We start from the raw sequence: 16,264 nt of genomic DNA, 5'->3' as shown, positions 1-16,264 counted from the left end.
AGTTCACTTTGAGCATCAAAGGAACATATGGGGATACTAGAAATATGTTACAGATATGCAAACTAGATGATTGTAATATGACTTCCAGATATATATTCTGTCTTTGTGTGCTGTATGACAAAGGTTGTGCAGTTACAACCATTCTGAACTACTTGTTTTTGCCCAGTTAGTAAACTTAAATTTTTTACAACTAGATCTTTTGCATATTTCTGGAGAAAAAAACTTGCCTTTGCAATATTTGCCTCTGTAATACTGTGTGGCTGCTTACCAAGCCAAGTCTTATCTACACACAAGTTATAAGTCTGTATAATATGATTCTGAACTATATTTCTGTCATGACTCACTTGCTACTGCCAATGCATCCACATAGATGCTGCTGTGAGTGTGTACTGCTGCACACACATTAAATTACCCCTGCGTATATGACATACATGGAATCGCCCAGTAGCAGATCTATACAGGTGGAGCTGGGGAAGGAGGAGGTTTTCTGAAGTGCACTGCAAACTGCTACAGCGAGCACTGGCCAAGTATTTGAATGTTGATCAGCAAGCTCAATGGCTACTGATGCAAATAAAACCAGTTGGTTGCTCCATTTGAATACTGATGTGATTATATCATATTGAGTTAGAACCTATCAGATTGCACCATCTAGATTTTCATGATAGAACTCAGGGTTTCAATTCCTTGTTTTGGAGTGCTTTCTCACAAAATGTTCCTGAACAATCACATATTATATGAGTGGGTGGCAAGTGGGCAGACTGTGGTCCAGAACATGTTCAGGACCTGCCTTTTTGTGGGTTGGTGTTACCTAGCAACAGGCGTAAACAATTGCTGTTTGAAGGATACAAATGTACAGTGGTTCTGACCCAAAAAGTACAACTGTAAACAGAATCCAGCAGGGAGAGTAGGAGGGGGAGCGATCAAACTCTGAATCCGATCAGGCAATTGTACCAAATATGAAAGTACTCTAAGTACATCTGGAGAAAATCATCTGTCCACTCAAAGTGCTGGCATAGTTCTCCTCACCAAGATGCATGATTAAAGATATCGTTTGAGTAGCACCAATGGTGCAGGACGAGTTAACCAAAAAATTGTGCTTTTGACCACATGTTCATTCTTCATCTCTCAGACTGAGTCTGTCTGCACCCTCCCCCACTTCTTTCCTGCAGTCTATCCCTCATTAGTCTCACTGAGGTCGGTTCACACCTCATTGCCACCTCCATTCATTGCTGTATTTGGTGATAAGCCCCCTTTAGTAGGTCAATGGGACTCTTTCAGATTCAGCTGCCTGCTTGCTTGCCAAAAGAACGAGAAGGGGACTAACAGACAATTAGTTAGATTTATTCCTAGGCTTTGCCATTGTGGAAAATAAGCTGAGAGGAACACTTTTGTATCTTTTGAGTCTTACCAGCATCTGGTCTCATAAGTGGAGTTAGGGATGACTAAACCATTTGATGGTCTAATGGGCAGTAGGGGTACAGTCATTTCTCTGTCACTGGGAAAATAATAATGTTAACGTAACTGATGTTTCAATCGAACGTGTCAAAAATAAAAGAAAACAGACAAGGAAACATTAGTCCCGAGACCCTTTTGGAACATGAGTGGTGTGTCACCCATTGCGGAGGCATCTGCTGTCTCCCTCTTGGACTTTGCTGTTGTTTGGAGAGCAAATTGGGTCAATAAATGTTTTAGTAGAGAGAAAATTGTCACCTCAAGCTCTGTGAGGAAACCTTACAACTGTGAACAGAACACTGCCAAACAAATAAACAGTGTTCGAATTGGAATTTCAGAGGAAACTGTTTGATTGTTTCTCAGAATGAAATGCATCACTCTTGACTTGTTTTATTGTAATGTTGCTGTTTTTACTTTTTAAGGTGTTTAGTTCATTTTAATCATATTTAATATAGCTTGACAAATGTGTCTCTGCTACTCAGCTTCACTGCAAAAATTCACAGGACAAACATTTTATTCTCTCTCCTGAGCTCATTGAGTAGGCTCTAACATAGAGGACCTTAGTGGGGCCCCCTTCATACCAGAGCCAGGACAATGGCCCCCCAACAATGGCCATGCTGCTACTTAAGCAGACGCTTCAAGGATCCACGGATGTTTTCTATGCTATAGTACCTCCAAACTAATTGGAGTTTGAATAAAACAGGAGATGTTATCTGGAGTTTGACCAAACCTTTTTCCTGCTATTGAGATAAAATATTTGCAAACTCTTAACTTTGTTGTGGTCATCTTTACTATGCAAACACAAACCGTGTCAGGGGTGTGTGGACATTGTTGTCACAAACACAAAGAATGGACGGAACGGCTTTATCTACAGAGGATAAAGAAACAGGACTAATCAGTCATTCCATGTCTAACAATGTCTTTTAAGCATTTAGAATGGGTAGTTCATGCATAATGTCGACATAATTTTATTTACCTGGCTTAACCAGTCTGTAACTTTTTGGTCTTAGTTTTTCAATATAATATGTGACCCTGGACAGCAACACACACACACACGTTGGTTTTTGTGGTTTATGGTGGACTCTCCATAGGTGTAATGGTTTTTATACTGAACAAACTGTGTGTGCTATTGCCCTACACCAACCCTACACCTAAACTTAGCCCTCACAGGAGACTTTGTGCATTTTTAGATTTTCAAAAAAACACCATTTAGTATGTTTTTTAAGCCTTTTGAATTACGGGGACATAGGCAGTGTCCTCATAAACCACCTTCATATTGTAATACCTCTGTCATACCCATGTCATTATACAAATTTGTGTCCTCATAAACCACATAAACATGCACACTCACACACACACACACACGACCCTGGACCACAAAACCAGTCATAAGTAGCACAGGTATATTTGCAAGAGCAATAGCCAACAATACATGTATGGGTCAAAATGATCCATTTTTCTTTTTGCCAAAAAATAATTCGGATATTAAGTAAAGATCATATTCCATGAAGATATTTAGTAAATTTCCTACCGTAAATATATTAAAACTTTATTTTTGATTAGTAATATGCATTGCTAAGGACTTAATTTGGGCATCTTTAGTATCAGTATTTAGATTTGTTTTTGACACCCTCAGATTCCAGATTTTCAAATAGTTGTATCTCGGCCAAATATTGTCCTCCTAACACCATACATCAATGGAAAGCTTATTTATTCAGTTTTCAGATGGTGTATAAATCTCAATTTCAGATAATTTACTGGTTTTGTGGTCCAGGGTTACATTATATAATATAATGTTGTAGCTATATTTAAAATGTAGAATGTCATTGTTTTTCTTTATGAGCTTGGGATTTTATAGGATTTTTTAAGAGGGGCTTGGTGTGACAGAAACTACAATCCCAGGATGCATTGGGTGAGCTGTTTGGTAGTCCTGAGGTGTTGGTGATGGAGGGGGAGTCAGGTTCTGCTCACACTCCTCCATCCATGAGTGCGGAATCTCGCTGTATCCTCTGAAGTGCCGACGACACGGACTATCTTCAGACCAGTGAAAACATACGAAAGTAAACTTAGTTTAAGAAAAAATTACAGAGGACTGCGAGTCGTAACGTTTTGCTTAGTTTTGACTTTGAGAGAACTGCCGACCGAAGTAGAGATTGGGGTAAAAGTTTTTTCCCCCCTCTACCTTCTTTTCGCACGAGTGCAAACAAAAACCGCACGGGTGGGATGAAAAACAGACGAACTCGGTCAGAAATCGCTTCCTTGGGTCTGCAAGCGAGTCTGAAACGTTACGCTACTTTAAGAAATCATCTTGACGCGATCTTGAGGACGAGCGCGCGTCTCTGCTGAGTATCAAACGATTCGCGGACGAGTCCATAGAAAACCTGAGTAAAAACCGAGTGATTTATTGAAAACCCAAAAGGGAAGATATGTGGAGTTGAGTCCAGTATTCATGCACTTCTGAATCTGATCTGGGATTGACTCTTTTCAGAGAGGATCTGTTCTAGAAAGGAAAAGGTGAGTGACGCTTGTAAATGTTCGTCTGTAATAAAATACAAATGCTTTGCTGTTTTATGAAATTTGAGTAATACTAGTGGGCTAGTATTTTTTATAAAAACGCTCGTACACTATAAAAACACGCTTTTTGGGAAGAGTTAGATGACAGTTTCCAGAAACGCGTATAGCCTACTATTTATTTCATTTTATTTTCTATTCTTGTGCTCACACTTTTTTTGCACTGTGCCTTGAATCATTTTGATTTGTTAAATTTGTCTCTTTTAACCTTAAAAGAGACAAATTGTCTCTGTAAATACATTAATAAATAGCCTACATTTCTTGAAATTAATTTGAAATGTATGGAAAGTCATTTTGACTGGGCAGTTTGTTTAAATGTTAAATTTGTCTCTTCTTGAGGCTGACTAAATTTTTTCTCTACGGTTTTCGTAGGAAGATGCTGTGGGATCTCATTAGCTTTCATCATTAGATGCCTCCTTATCTTATAAGAACAAGTTGATGCGCGTGCCTGTACTGTCATGCGCGCTCTCGAATAACATCTCATATTTGAAGGCATCCAGTACAGTAGGCCTACAACAAAAAACTATTTCTCAGGAACTTTAGCAAGAGCAGCTTAAGACATTATAGCTCTCCTGTAGATACAGGTAAATAAAACCTTTCCTGTTTCACTTAGTGGCTTCTGTGAATAATGTGTTTTGGTTTGTTCAGCTTTTGTAACAGTCAAGTCAAGCCTGCTTTATTGTCAATTCTTCCACATACATACAGAGAATTGAAATTGCGTTACTCTCAGACCCTTGGTGCATACGGTTAACATTAAACACTGACAGTAGACGTTCAAATACAGATAAATACAGTTTAAACATATGTGCATACAACTATACAGATACAAATGAGGACATTGTAAAAAAAATAAAGAAAGAGATAAAGTGGAATAAGGCACATGGCAGATAGAGTGCAAACCAGTTAAATAGATCAAAACTGTGCAGTTATATGTGTATATGTATAGAGTGTAAATATATATAGTGCAATACTATATAATTTATTAGCTTCGAGCTAATAAATTCTTATTTTATTACTAGTCAGAAATGGGACCTGACAGTTTCCTATAATTTTAAGTAGACATTGCCACTGCAATTGTTTTTTTTTTTTGTATTGTTTGTATTGTTATTGTGTACATGTAATATTGACCCTCCATCTTGAGGTTTTGCAGATTCCCTTTGCCAAAATAAATGCAGAAGTTATCTTGATGTGAAAGGCAGGTTTGTTCTTGCAGTTGTTTATCTTCCCACGGTATAGGACAAACAACATAACTATACTGAAGCATGAGTTTGGATGGCACTGTGGCAGAAGGGTAATTTATAAAAAAACATCATAAAAACACGTGAGACGCATTAAATCCTGGAAGCATTTCAGTATTTTCAATGACAGAAAAAGACTCTCTAGCTGAAAGACACATTTATGTCCTTATTTGGGCAGCTAAAGGAATGTACTTTTCACAGAGATTAATATATATGTATTATATTGTATTGTATTGTGTGTGTGTGTGTGTGTGTGTGTGTGTATATATATATATATATATATATAGGATCTGCTCAAGCACAACAGTATTCATGTTTAATGATGCATATGTATACACACACACATGCATATGCATTCATATATTTATCATTCAACATTCTTGTTGTGCTTCAGATCTTATGTTCTGTAACTTTGTGCATAGCAAAGTAATTTTGCACCCACCTCACAGTGTCACTCCTCCTTTTCTTCCTCATCACTCATTAGATAATTTCAGAGTACTGCAAAGTAACCCCCCTCTTCATTCTTGGACTGTGTAGTGCAGTCTAGAACTTTCTGATCATTGCAGTACTCTTTATATTTACCCAGTTACATATACTACAGTTACAGAGATTCTTTCAGTTCAGCCTTTTAAAATCTCTCTCAGTTCTTAAGTGACCATTGTCGTTTCAGAGAAACAGACATTCACAGGTAGTTTCCACCTTTTCACCGGTGTGAAGAACGTGATGGAGGAGCAGAGCGGTTTGGGAATGGCGACATGCTGGCTGGCGACTGCATGCGCAGACTTGACCCAGACTTGTTGCAAGATGGTGCATAATTGTGAGTTAGTCAATTAGATGTGAACATCTTTAGGCAGTTTGTTCAAGCACGTTTGCTGAAAATATGTTTCCTAATGAAGACCCATATCGTAGCTTGAGGAGAGTTACCCTTTTGTTAAGATGTATTTCTGTGATTTAATTCGAATCTTAAAACCAATTTTCACAGAACATAAAGCTCATGGTAGATAATGATGTTTCATATCTGGTTTCTGGTCAAATTATATCTGGTTTCTTTATTCATAAAGCCATTTTAGTGCTTTCCTTTGAAAGTATTTTTTTGCTAGTTCTAGTCAGCCACTGAAATACTAAAGAACTGTAACTGACCTTGTGAAAATGTAGTTGTTTAAGTCCATAATTACATCAATTACTTAAATTAGAGGGGAAATCATTATTGCTGCTCGTCCCTTAGGATCTGACCAGTGATTTTACTGTTAGCCGCTCCAGACAGGTCATCAGTTCGTCTGGTTTGCAGTGAAGTTAGAGTATGTTGCAAAGCATCAGAGGTATTTCCATAGAGGGACATGGCATTGACAGTTTGAGTTGCATTAATCAAAGTCAGTAAGCTTGTTTATCTTGGAATACTTCAGTGAGGTAATGGATGTGTTTGAGTCACAGCGCAGTGATTTGTGTCAGAGTTTGTGTGTTGCATATGGTCACAAACACCCGTTTTATTGTGGTGATCTTGTAGTAATCTTGAAATGCTCTGTTGTTTGAAAATGAAAGGAACAAATGAATGAAGGAGAAAAGACGTGCTGTGCCGTGGGTGTTCTTCCGGTGGAAGTTTGTGTTGAGAGTTTGAGAGAAGAGGAATTCTCTGCCCTCTAATTTACTGGGCTGGCAGGGCTGGGTTGGCACAGTAAACTATCGCCCATCACTTTTAAAAGGAAAGTTACTATTACACAACTTTCTGAGAGCTTTAGCATTAAACTTTAGATGGAGTCTCTCAAAATGCAGAAAATCTGTTTACATCAACACATCTGTAGCAAAAAAAAGGCCTTAGCTGTCTGAAATCAGATTTTTTGGGGTATGAAAGGTTAGGGTACAAGATGACACTAGATTCAGTTTTGGTTGGGGGTTCGTCCGGGATCTTGTTTTTTCAAGAGCACCCAGCAAGAGATTGTGAGTTTAGAGTAGAATTAGAGATTGGGCAGAAAACAAATAAAGAAGCAGGAAAGAGTTGTGTTGGTAAAGTTCATCAGCCTGGCCCTAATAGCCTCCCCATGGAGTGACAGTCTCTTGGTTTAGTGGGCCGGCTATTGCTCTGGCTCCCACCGGCACTGGAATGAGTGAGGTCAGGCGTCCCGTCTCCGACACAAACCAATGCTGTTCTCTGGAATGTTCCGCTCCAGTAGTAGGCAGCGGTAATGAGCTGGGCCTGCTGTACGCTCTCCCCATGTTCCCCTCCAATGATCAGAGGGAGAGAAAAACACGCTGGGGTTCATTAATTAGGGTACTAACTTCACTTTCCACGTGACTTGGTCTATTTCTTGTTATTCCGTGCACTCTCTCTGTCGTTTGTCTGCACCTCCTTTCCTTTTTCCCTCTCAAAATGAACACTGCGGAAAGAATTTAAATATAATCAACCGAATGTTCTGCTGTTTGTTTTACTTAGAAATAGTTCACATAAACAAAGGAGCTTTTTTTTTTAAATGTTTAAACATTTGCATCAGTGTAATCTTAGCCAAGTAATTTGATCATAAACTAATCCTTCTGCCTTGTGTTTTTTCCCTTTCCAGATTAATTAAATGGGTTAAGAGCTAAAACTAGTTTAGGGTACATTAGTCTTTCCAGCCAAGTTACTGTAACTTGACCTGTTGAATCATTATAAGGCTAGACTAAAAAACAAGATGTTACAGAGATTAAATTAGCACAGATTTGCCAAAATTTACGCTTTGTATATTAGAGGGGATAAGAAATGACGTGATGAAGACGGAGAAAGAAATGTCACAGATTCAAACATGTTTCCTGCATGAGCAAGGCAACTTCATATATTAGAGCATGTGCACTAGCTGTTCAATGGCTCCAAAAAAGAATTGCCATGCTTTTTTTTAAAGGGATCCCTGGGTATTAAGACATGTATAGCTTAATATAACTACAAAATCTACATCGTTTTTGGACTATGGGGGACGCCATTATTTTATGTGCACAGTACATTCTGCGTCGATGATGTCAAATGGTTGCACTCAGTGAGCTACTGGCGCTTATTTCTATAGTCTTTGGCTTTTTACCGCAACACAACTCAGAATACACAACTCAGAAAATAAAATCCTGATACGATTACACATTGTGTGCCTTTTGGTTGTCATTTTCAGTCAAAGGGCAACAAGAGAAGCAATGTAAGACTTCACTGCTTTCCTAGCAATAAGAAGAGGAGAAAAGAATGGCAAGATGCCTGTGGACGAATAAAACTTCCTAAAGACCCGCTTAATTTTTTTCTCCACTAGCCCTGATGCCTTTGAGTCTTGTAGTAGACCACAGCTACTAAAAGAGCTTACAAATGGCTGAGACAAGAAACGCTAGATGCCAACCTGTTAGGATGTAAACATAACGTCACTAATCATGACAAGCAACCGCTAGAGGAGTTTCTTAGCGCGGATTTCCCTCGATATCCGCTGCATTTAGACTCCTTGTGGGGAAAAATCGATGGTACAGCATTTGGTTTAAACCTATACTTATATCCACCTCCACCTGTAAGCTCTTTCAGTAGCTGTGGTCGTCATATCAGTATTTTATTTTCATAGTTGTCTATTCTGAGATGTGTTGTGGTAAAAAATAACAACAGGTAGGGCTAGTAGCTCACCGAGTGCATCCATTTTATGTCATCAGAATAATGGCGCCCCCCCATAGTCCAAAATATGTATAAAAACGATGTGATTTTTTTAAAATAACAAATCTTTGATGGGTTTTCTACTACATATTTCAGTAAGAGACATCATTTATGTTATTTAAGCCATATACAGTGGTGTGAAAAAGTGTTGGCCCCCATCGTGATTTTTTTATTTTTGCATGTTTGTAACACTTTAATGTTTCAGATCATTAAACAAATTTAAATATTAATCAAAGATAACACAAGTAAAACACAACATGCAGTTTTTAAATGAAAAATCCAAACCCACATGGCCCTGTGTGAAAAAGTTGAGATCTATCAGTCTGGAAAAGGTTTTAAAGCCATTTCTAAAGCTTTGGGACTCCAGCGAACCACAGTGAGAGCCATTATCCACAAATGGTGAAAACATGGAACAGGGGTGAACCTTCCCAGGAGTGGCCGGCCGACCAAAATTATCACAAGAGCGCAGCGACGACTCATCCAAGAGGCCACAGAAGACCACACAACAACATCTAAAGAACTGCAGGCCTCACTTGCCTCAGGTAAGGTCAGTGTTCATGACTCCACCATAAGAAAGAGACTGGGCAAAACCGCTGCTGAGCAAAAAGAACAAAGGCTCGTCTCAGTTTTGCCAGAAAACATCTTGATGATCCCCAAGACTTTTGGGAAAATACTCTGTGGACTGACGAGACAAAAGTTGAACTTTTTGGAAGGTGTGTGTCCCATTACATCTGGCGTAAAAGTAACACAGCATTTCAGGAAAAAGAACATCATACCAACAGTAAAATATGGTGGTGGTAGTGTGATGGTCTGGGGCTGTTTTGCTGCATCAGGACCTGGAAGACTTGCTGTGATAAATGGAACCATGAATTCAGCTGTCTACCAAAACCTCCTGAAGGACAATGTCCGGCCATCTGTTTGTGACCTCAAGCTGAAGCGAACTTGGGTTCTGCAGCAGGACAATGATCCAAAACACACCAGCAAATCCACCTCTGAATGGCTGAAGAAAAACAAAATGAAGACTTTGGAGTGGCCTAGTCAAAGTCCTGACCTGAATCCTATTGAGATGCTGTGGCACGACCTTAAAAAGGCGGTTCATGCTCGAAAACCCTCCAATGTGGCTGAATTACAACAATTCTGCCAAGATGAGTGGGCCACAATTCCTCCACAGTGCTGTAACAGACTCATTGCAAGTTATCGCAAACGCTTGATTGCAGTTGTTGCAGCTAAGGGTGGCCCAACCAGTTATTAGGTTTAGGGGGCAAGCACTTTTTCACACAGGGCCATGTGGGTTTGGATTTTGTTTTCCCTTCATAATAAAAAACTTCATTCAAAAACTGCATGTTGTGTTTACTTGTGTTATCTTTGATTAATATTTAAATTAGTTTGATGATCTGAAACATTAAAGTGTGACAAACATGCAAAAAAATAAAAAATCAGGAAGGGGGCCAACACTTTCTGACACCACTGTAAGTCTTAATACCCAGGGATCCCTTGAACAAAAATCAACAGGCTACATCAAAACTGGACTCGTTTAAGACACCGTTTACACTAGTGTGTTTTCGTTTTAAAACTCATAACTTTTGCTATGGTTACGTCTATCGTTTACACTACTCCAGTGTTTTCGACCCTCAAAAACTGAGATTTTTGAAAATGCTGCAGACCCTGTTTTATTTTATTTCAGTGTAAACGGAGCAAAACTGAGACTTTTGAAAACGATGGCATGATACGTACTTTCTGTACGCCAGTGTAGACGAGGATCGTTTTCATTTTAAAACAAAAACACAGTAGTGTAAACTGGGCTTTCATGAGTTGTTTGTGTGCAAAATAGTCACGTGATTTTGGATAAATTGATTATTATTTTTTTTATTTATTTAATGGAGATGGTGGTTTTCTCACGATTCTGAAGAAAAAACACATTAGACAACTGAACAAAATCACATGTAATTTATGAATGAATGAGTCAATGACTCTTGTCACTCAAGATTGACTTGTTTCATTACTAGATGAATCAGCGTTTTTGAAGTAATCTCTTAAATGATTCAAAGACAAATACTTTTTAACAACCCCCTTTCGACACCCACCTAGCATAACAATGTACTTGATTAATATTTATTTGAAGTGTCAAAAGGTGATTTACTCTATTTTAATCGCTACCGTACATATCTAGTTTATATTCTAAATATAAACTTTTATCTGAGTACTTCTGTGATTATTTGAATGTTTGTAACAGAAATAATGATACTATGTGCTTGAAAAGAAGCTTTCATTCATATACATGACAGATGCTCTCTTCAGGTCAGCGGCAGCGTGAATGCAGATTTGAATGATCGTTCCGCTGCAGGGACGAACCAAGAGTGACTTGATGCTTTTCCATCTAGTCTGATTTTTTTTTTGGTGCGTTTTTGTCTTTGGGATGATTATTGGCATGTTGTAGGTGTCTTTTGCAGTGTCTGGCAGGGTACTGGAGTTGGCACAAGCTCAGAGTCCATCACCCCTGTCTGACCATTCGCTCGTCTCTCTATTCGTCTGTTATTCTGGTTTGTACCAGCTGCAGACATGGCTTGGAAAATGAAACCAACATGAACTCTATGGGAACGATTTAATGTGCATCAAGTCTCAAATCTTGAAAAAAATTTCTCGTCCTTATTAGAGCAGCTGTGAATGCGATAGACATCTCATTGCATTGTTCTGTAAAATATTAATCTCAAGGGCATTATCCACTACCTTTTTTACAGGGGCTATAGAACTAGAAATTATATCGGTGTAAGACGGTGGTCGGCAACAGGCGGCCCGCGGGCCAAAATGCAATCTGCTTTCTTCATTAGCTTTCTCTTACTACATTGATATACTAATTATTAAAAAATTGCCATGTTAACTTGTTGTTCAAAGTGATTTAGTTGATGCAAACTCTAAGGCTCAGAATGTTCTCTCCTGTTGTAGTGGAAAAGTCTGAGTTCTTAAAGGACGTGCTGTTCCTCTATTGACCTTATACAGCAAAGTTATGTTTTCGTCAACCTCATGGCTGCACATAAAATGGATGGACAGTTTTATCAGGCTGTTTATTAAAAATAAAAAAAATCTTTGATCTATGCAGCTCATCCATTAGAGGAGTTTTACAGGAGTTTTCTTTCAGGGATGCTCTTCTATTCTCAACTTTTGTCTACAATAATATAAAAAAAAACTGTAAGATTTATATTGTACAATTCCTTAGTGCAAGTTACTCTAAAGAGATAATTAGCAAATTTGTTAGTATGATTTATGATCCTGAGCAGAATGCTTGCATAGTAATGGGCATGTGGGTAGAGAAAAATATTAACGAATAACATCATTGCCTTTGTTTATCAATCCAGTCAAATCCAGATGGTTGCATTCAAGTCCCGTCCAATGTTATTTCCAACTGAATATACTGTTTCACTGAAATGTCACATTACGAAAGATTCATGTTGTCTTTAATCATTCGTTCTGAATATTCTTAATTGTTTTGCTTTCTGCTTTTCTCTCTCCATCTTACACCCAGCGCTGATGTCCTAGCTGTTTTAATGGAGAGCTGGGCTGAATGCAGAGTTCAGATGTAGAGAATCCTTGATAATGATGATGATGATGATGATAAAGACCATGTTGCTGCTGTTCGCAGTACTTCTAACTCAGGCTCTTCAGTCCCAGGGCAGACCGGCCACCCAAGATGAGAGTAAGTCTTTTTTTGTAGTACTCTTGTTGTATTGTGTCTCAGTTGAAGATGTGTTAATAATAAACCATGTCTCAGACACTTTATAATTAAGCAACCTGAAATAGTTTTTAAATTGGTCATATCCTACACTTTCATGGCAGTTTTTAATCCACTTAATGTTGCTTAAGGTTTCATTCAACAAAAACAGATGTGATTGTTTCCCACCCTCTGTCTGAGCCTAAATTAAACCGACTGTATGTTGCAACAGCATCATTAGGATTTTTTCTTATAAATGAACATCGGTAAGGTTTCACAGTGACCTTAAGCTTATATGCAGGTATCTGTCTGCATAATACATCAAACACTTTTCTTCTTCTTAGTATTCACTGTAAAAATGTGATTTAACCAATTCCAAGTTCATTTCTAAGTTAAACGAGATTCAGCTCAGGTGTTTAAAACAATTCAAGTTGAATTCATGCATCCAGTTTGATTATACATAAAAATGGTAAAAAACTAACAAAAAATGTATACAGTGTTCTTATTATTCTTAAGAGCAAGTAAAATGCTGTCCCCATTAAAATGAGCTTGATTGCTGAAATTGTACAATACAATTGTATAGCTATGTTGTATCACTATATGCACATTCTCAAACCATATTCATATCTCTAATATGCTGTGTGTCAGTGGTGTGCTAAAGGGGAAACATTCTACACTGAGCCGTGGAAGTTTACACTTGGATACCATTCGTTCTCCATTTCCACCTCATATCCAAAATAGTCATTGAAAACCCTTAGGACTTTCATGCACTTAAGTCATAGACAGAGAGTGAAAAAGGGAAACAGGTTGAAAAAAAAAAAAAACACCAGCTGAAATAAAACCCTGAAAAATGTGTCCTTTGGCAACATTCCAGCTGAGCGAGTGCCTGTGGCTCTCACAGGCCCAAACGTGCTTCCGTAGCTTCATCATCATCTTTTGGATTTCGGAAACGCAGTGTTCCCAGGAGACTTCTAAATGCCTTACATTACAGTTACCACTATTATAAAGCGAGCGGTCACTTCTGCTCTGGCCGTCTGTGGAGGCTTTAAATAAACACCGTAGGTTTGAATTTACCCCAGAGCTGGAGGTGTGAAATAGCTGCCATCTGTAACCTCCGGCTATGCAAAAATACCTAACTTTTCTCTTCCCCCACTATTTCTCTCTCTCCCTCCCCGTTGTCTCACCATCCTCCTTTTGTAATGAAAAGGTATTTGTTGTCAAGAGCCGACTACCGGAGACGCTATAAATTACTGCTTTTAAAAGAAGACACAGAAAGTACTCCGCCCTGTGGTGCTATTCTACAGTGGAGATCGTGTTTCTGGGAAAACGAAGAACGTTTTCTTGTGGTTGAGTGCAGGGTTGCGAGACCTTTAGGTAGAGAGCATAGACCTATGGGTAGTACTCTTCATGAAAACTTGAATTGCATGAGAAAGTTGGTAAATATTAACAAGAAAGCAGATTTATTCAGTGGGTTTAACAAATTGGGGGCTTGTCCGGGATATAAGTTTTGTTGATTTCTGACTATTTTGGTAATATATTTCAGTTTCTTGCTATTTGTTTGAATACTTCCCTGAAATATTTTGTTGTTACAATGTAAGGAGGAAAACCCAACCAAAATGTGATGGATTACCTTTTACCTACTTAATGCTTGACAGCCAAATGGCCAGGCATGCTCTACGCCTCTATGCGTTTCCTCTACTCCTCCTCTCCCTTCTTCCTCCTGTCAGGACAGCGAGCACTTTTCCCTCTCTCCCCTCAGGCCTCGTGTGGTGTAAATGATAGTTTCAGCTGTTGATGAGTGACTGACACTCCAGCATCTGGTTACATTTGTTTTTTCCCTAGGTGAGAATACAACCTGCACAAACAACAGGATTTCCTTAAGTAGTGTTTCAAATTTGTCTAAACACTCTTAAATGGTTTGGGATCGGAAGACTTTCAAAGGCCCAAAATGTATTTAATTGAAAGTTGAAATAAAAATCTAAATCTAATATAAATGTGGACTTATTTGCAAGTCAGTCAAAATGCTTACTTTTTCCTTTAGTACAAATTAATACGTTACACCTTTAGAATTTCATATATGGTTAATGCTGATAAAATGTGTTTTTTTCAGTGTTACTTTAGTTTTGTTTCCATACTAATATATTATTTTAGCGCTTTTCCGGTTTAGTTTTAAAGTATTTTTAATAAGTTTAACAATATCAACACTATTCTGTTAACCTCCAAAGAGCCAAGCGCACACTACAAGACTCAAGCTGATTGTTTTTGTTTTGGTAGGTGAGTAGTCTTTGGCAATATAACACGCTCCAGCCAGTTTCATACTTCAAACCTGTTTCAATGAACCAGTTTTAAATCAGTATATTGAAAATCGTCGAGTGAGTTGTCACTCAATAGTGTCCCCATTATACGTAATACATTGCTTTAAGGATATAGAAAAGTTTCCATCTGTCTGATTCCTGTTGTTCATGGTTAATGTGTGCACTGATGCATTAATATGTGACTCTTTTCTTATTCTTGCCACATCATTTTTGTTCTCTGTAAAACTCTCAAGAAGGAGATGAATAAATGCTTTCGGGAAACAATGGCTGTGATTCAGCAGCACATGCTGATCTCATTCCGCCCCTCCTGCAAACCTTGTGAGTGTATACATGACCACATTTGCATGTAGGCAAGCAGTGATTATGTTTGTACAACCGTGGCCATTGTGAACACATGCCATTAGCATCCAAGTCCTGATGTGGGCTTTAATTGACGCAGGCTAGCATAACACAAGTTAGGTTAATGTTAGAGGAGGTGTGTGTGTTTCTTTTGGTGTCACACTGAGCCAACACCTTCACTAATCAGTGACTGCTTGTAAGAATAATCAAATTTGGTCACAAAATAAACTTAAGTCACATTCCAGTTTCTTTGTATTTAATTCTTTGTGACTGTGTACATTCCAGTTTGTTACCGACACTAAACCTCTGATATCTCAGATCACTGAGAGTTTGCTCTGGCTCTCTCTTTCTACTTATATATTTTCCTCTTCTCTGTACTTGACCATCATTCTTTCCCGTGAAAGGAAATCCCTGTGGTCATTCTCTTCTTGTAATGCTTCCTCTCTTATTTCCAGTCTCTCTCTGAAAGGCCCCTCTGCCCTTCCTGCATGCCACCTAAGTCTCACTCACTCACCTCTCATTTTGTCCATCGCCAAAAAAAAACCTTCCCTTTCATGATTTACTGTAATTAACTTGATTTTCAGGGATGTCAATCATTTTTTCCAAATGGCTTGAAGCAGGAAAGAAAAACAATGCAATGGCTATTCCAGCTGGGTTGCTTTCCCGAAAATATGGACTTTAATCCGAACTAATCTGGTCACAGAATCTGGAAGATCGACTGCCTTGAGTTTCCATGAGGAGTGACTCGGCACGACAGGGTGAAGCTTTTCTTTAAGTTAGTTGAATTAGAATTAGATTTGCCATATTAATTGTAAAATAAACAGCATTGTTATAAGGTTATTGCTACACTATATATACCCTCATGATTCGCATAACTCACAGCCATGCTGTTATAGAGTGATATCACACAGCTACTATCTATCTAGCTTAAAAAAAAGATCTGTTCTAAATGTACCTTAAATTAATACTTTTCAAGTTTTTAATACTCTTATCAACATGG

At 38.3% G+C, this 16,264-nt stretch overlaps 1 protein-coding gene across 2 annotated transcripts in view; it reads left to right on the top strand.

Moving 5' to 3' along the window:
- Nucleotides 1-3,378: 3,378 nt before the first annotated feature.
- Nucleotides 3,379-16,264, top strand: part of LOC306849631 (fibroblast growth factor receptor 1-A) — a 47,572-nt gene continuing 34,686 nt past the window's right edge. The window contains exons 1-2 of one of the 2 annotated variants that reach the window (XM_079384804.1): nucleotides 3,379-3,966; nucleotides 12,425-12,595. In XM_079384804.1, the coding sequence (XP_079240930.1) occupies nucleotides 12,496-12,595 (100 nt within the window). In that variant the 5' untranslated portion in view covers nucleotides 3,379-3,966; nucleotides 12,425-12,495. The remainder of the gene's footprint in view (nucleotides 3,967-12,424; nucleotides 12,596-16,264) is intronic. The other variant, XM_079384803.1, reaches the window with a different exon arrangement.

The sequence above is a fragment of the Barbus barbus genome (assembly GCF_936440315.1).
Source record: "Barbus barbus genome assembly, chromosome: 29".
In the NCBI taxonomy this organism is placed as follows: Eukaryota; Metazoa; Chordata; class Actinopteri; order Cypriniformes; family Cyprinidae; genus Barbus; species Barbus barbus.
The sequence above is the reverse complement of the archived record's forward strand: the minus strand, read 5'-3'. Positions and strand labels throughout refer to the sequence as shown.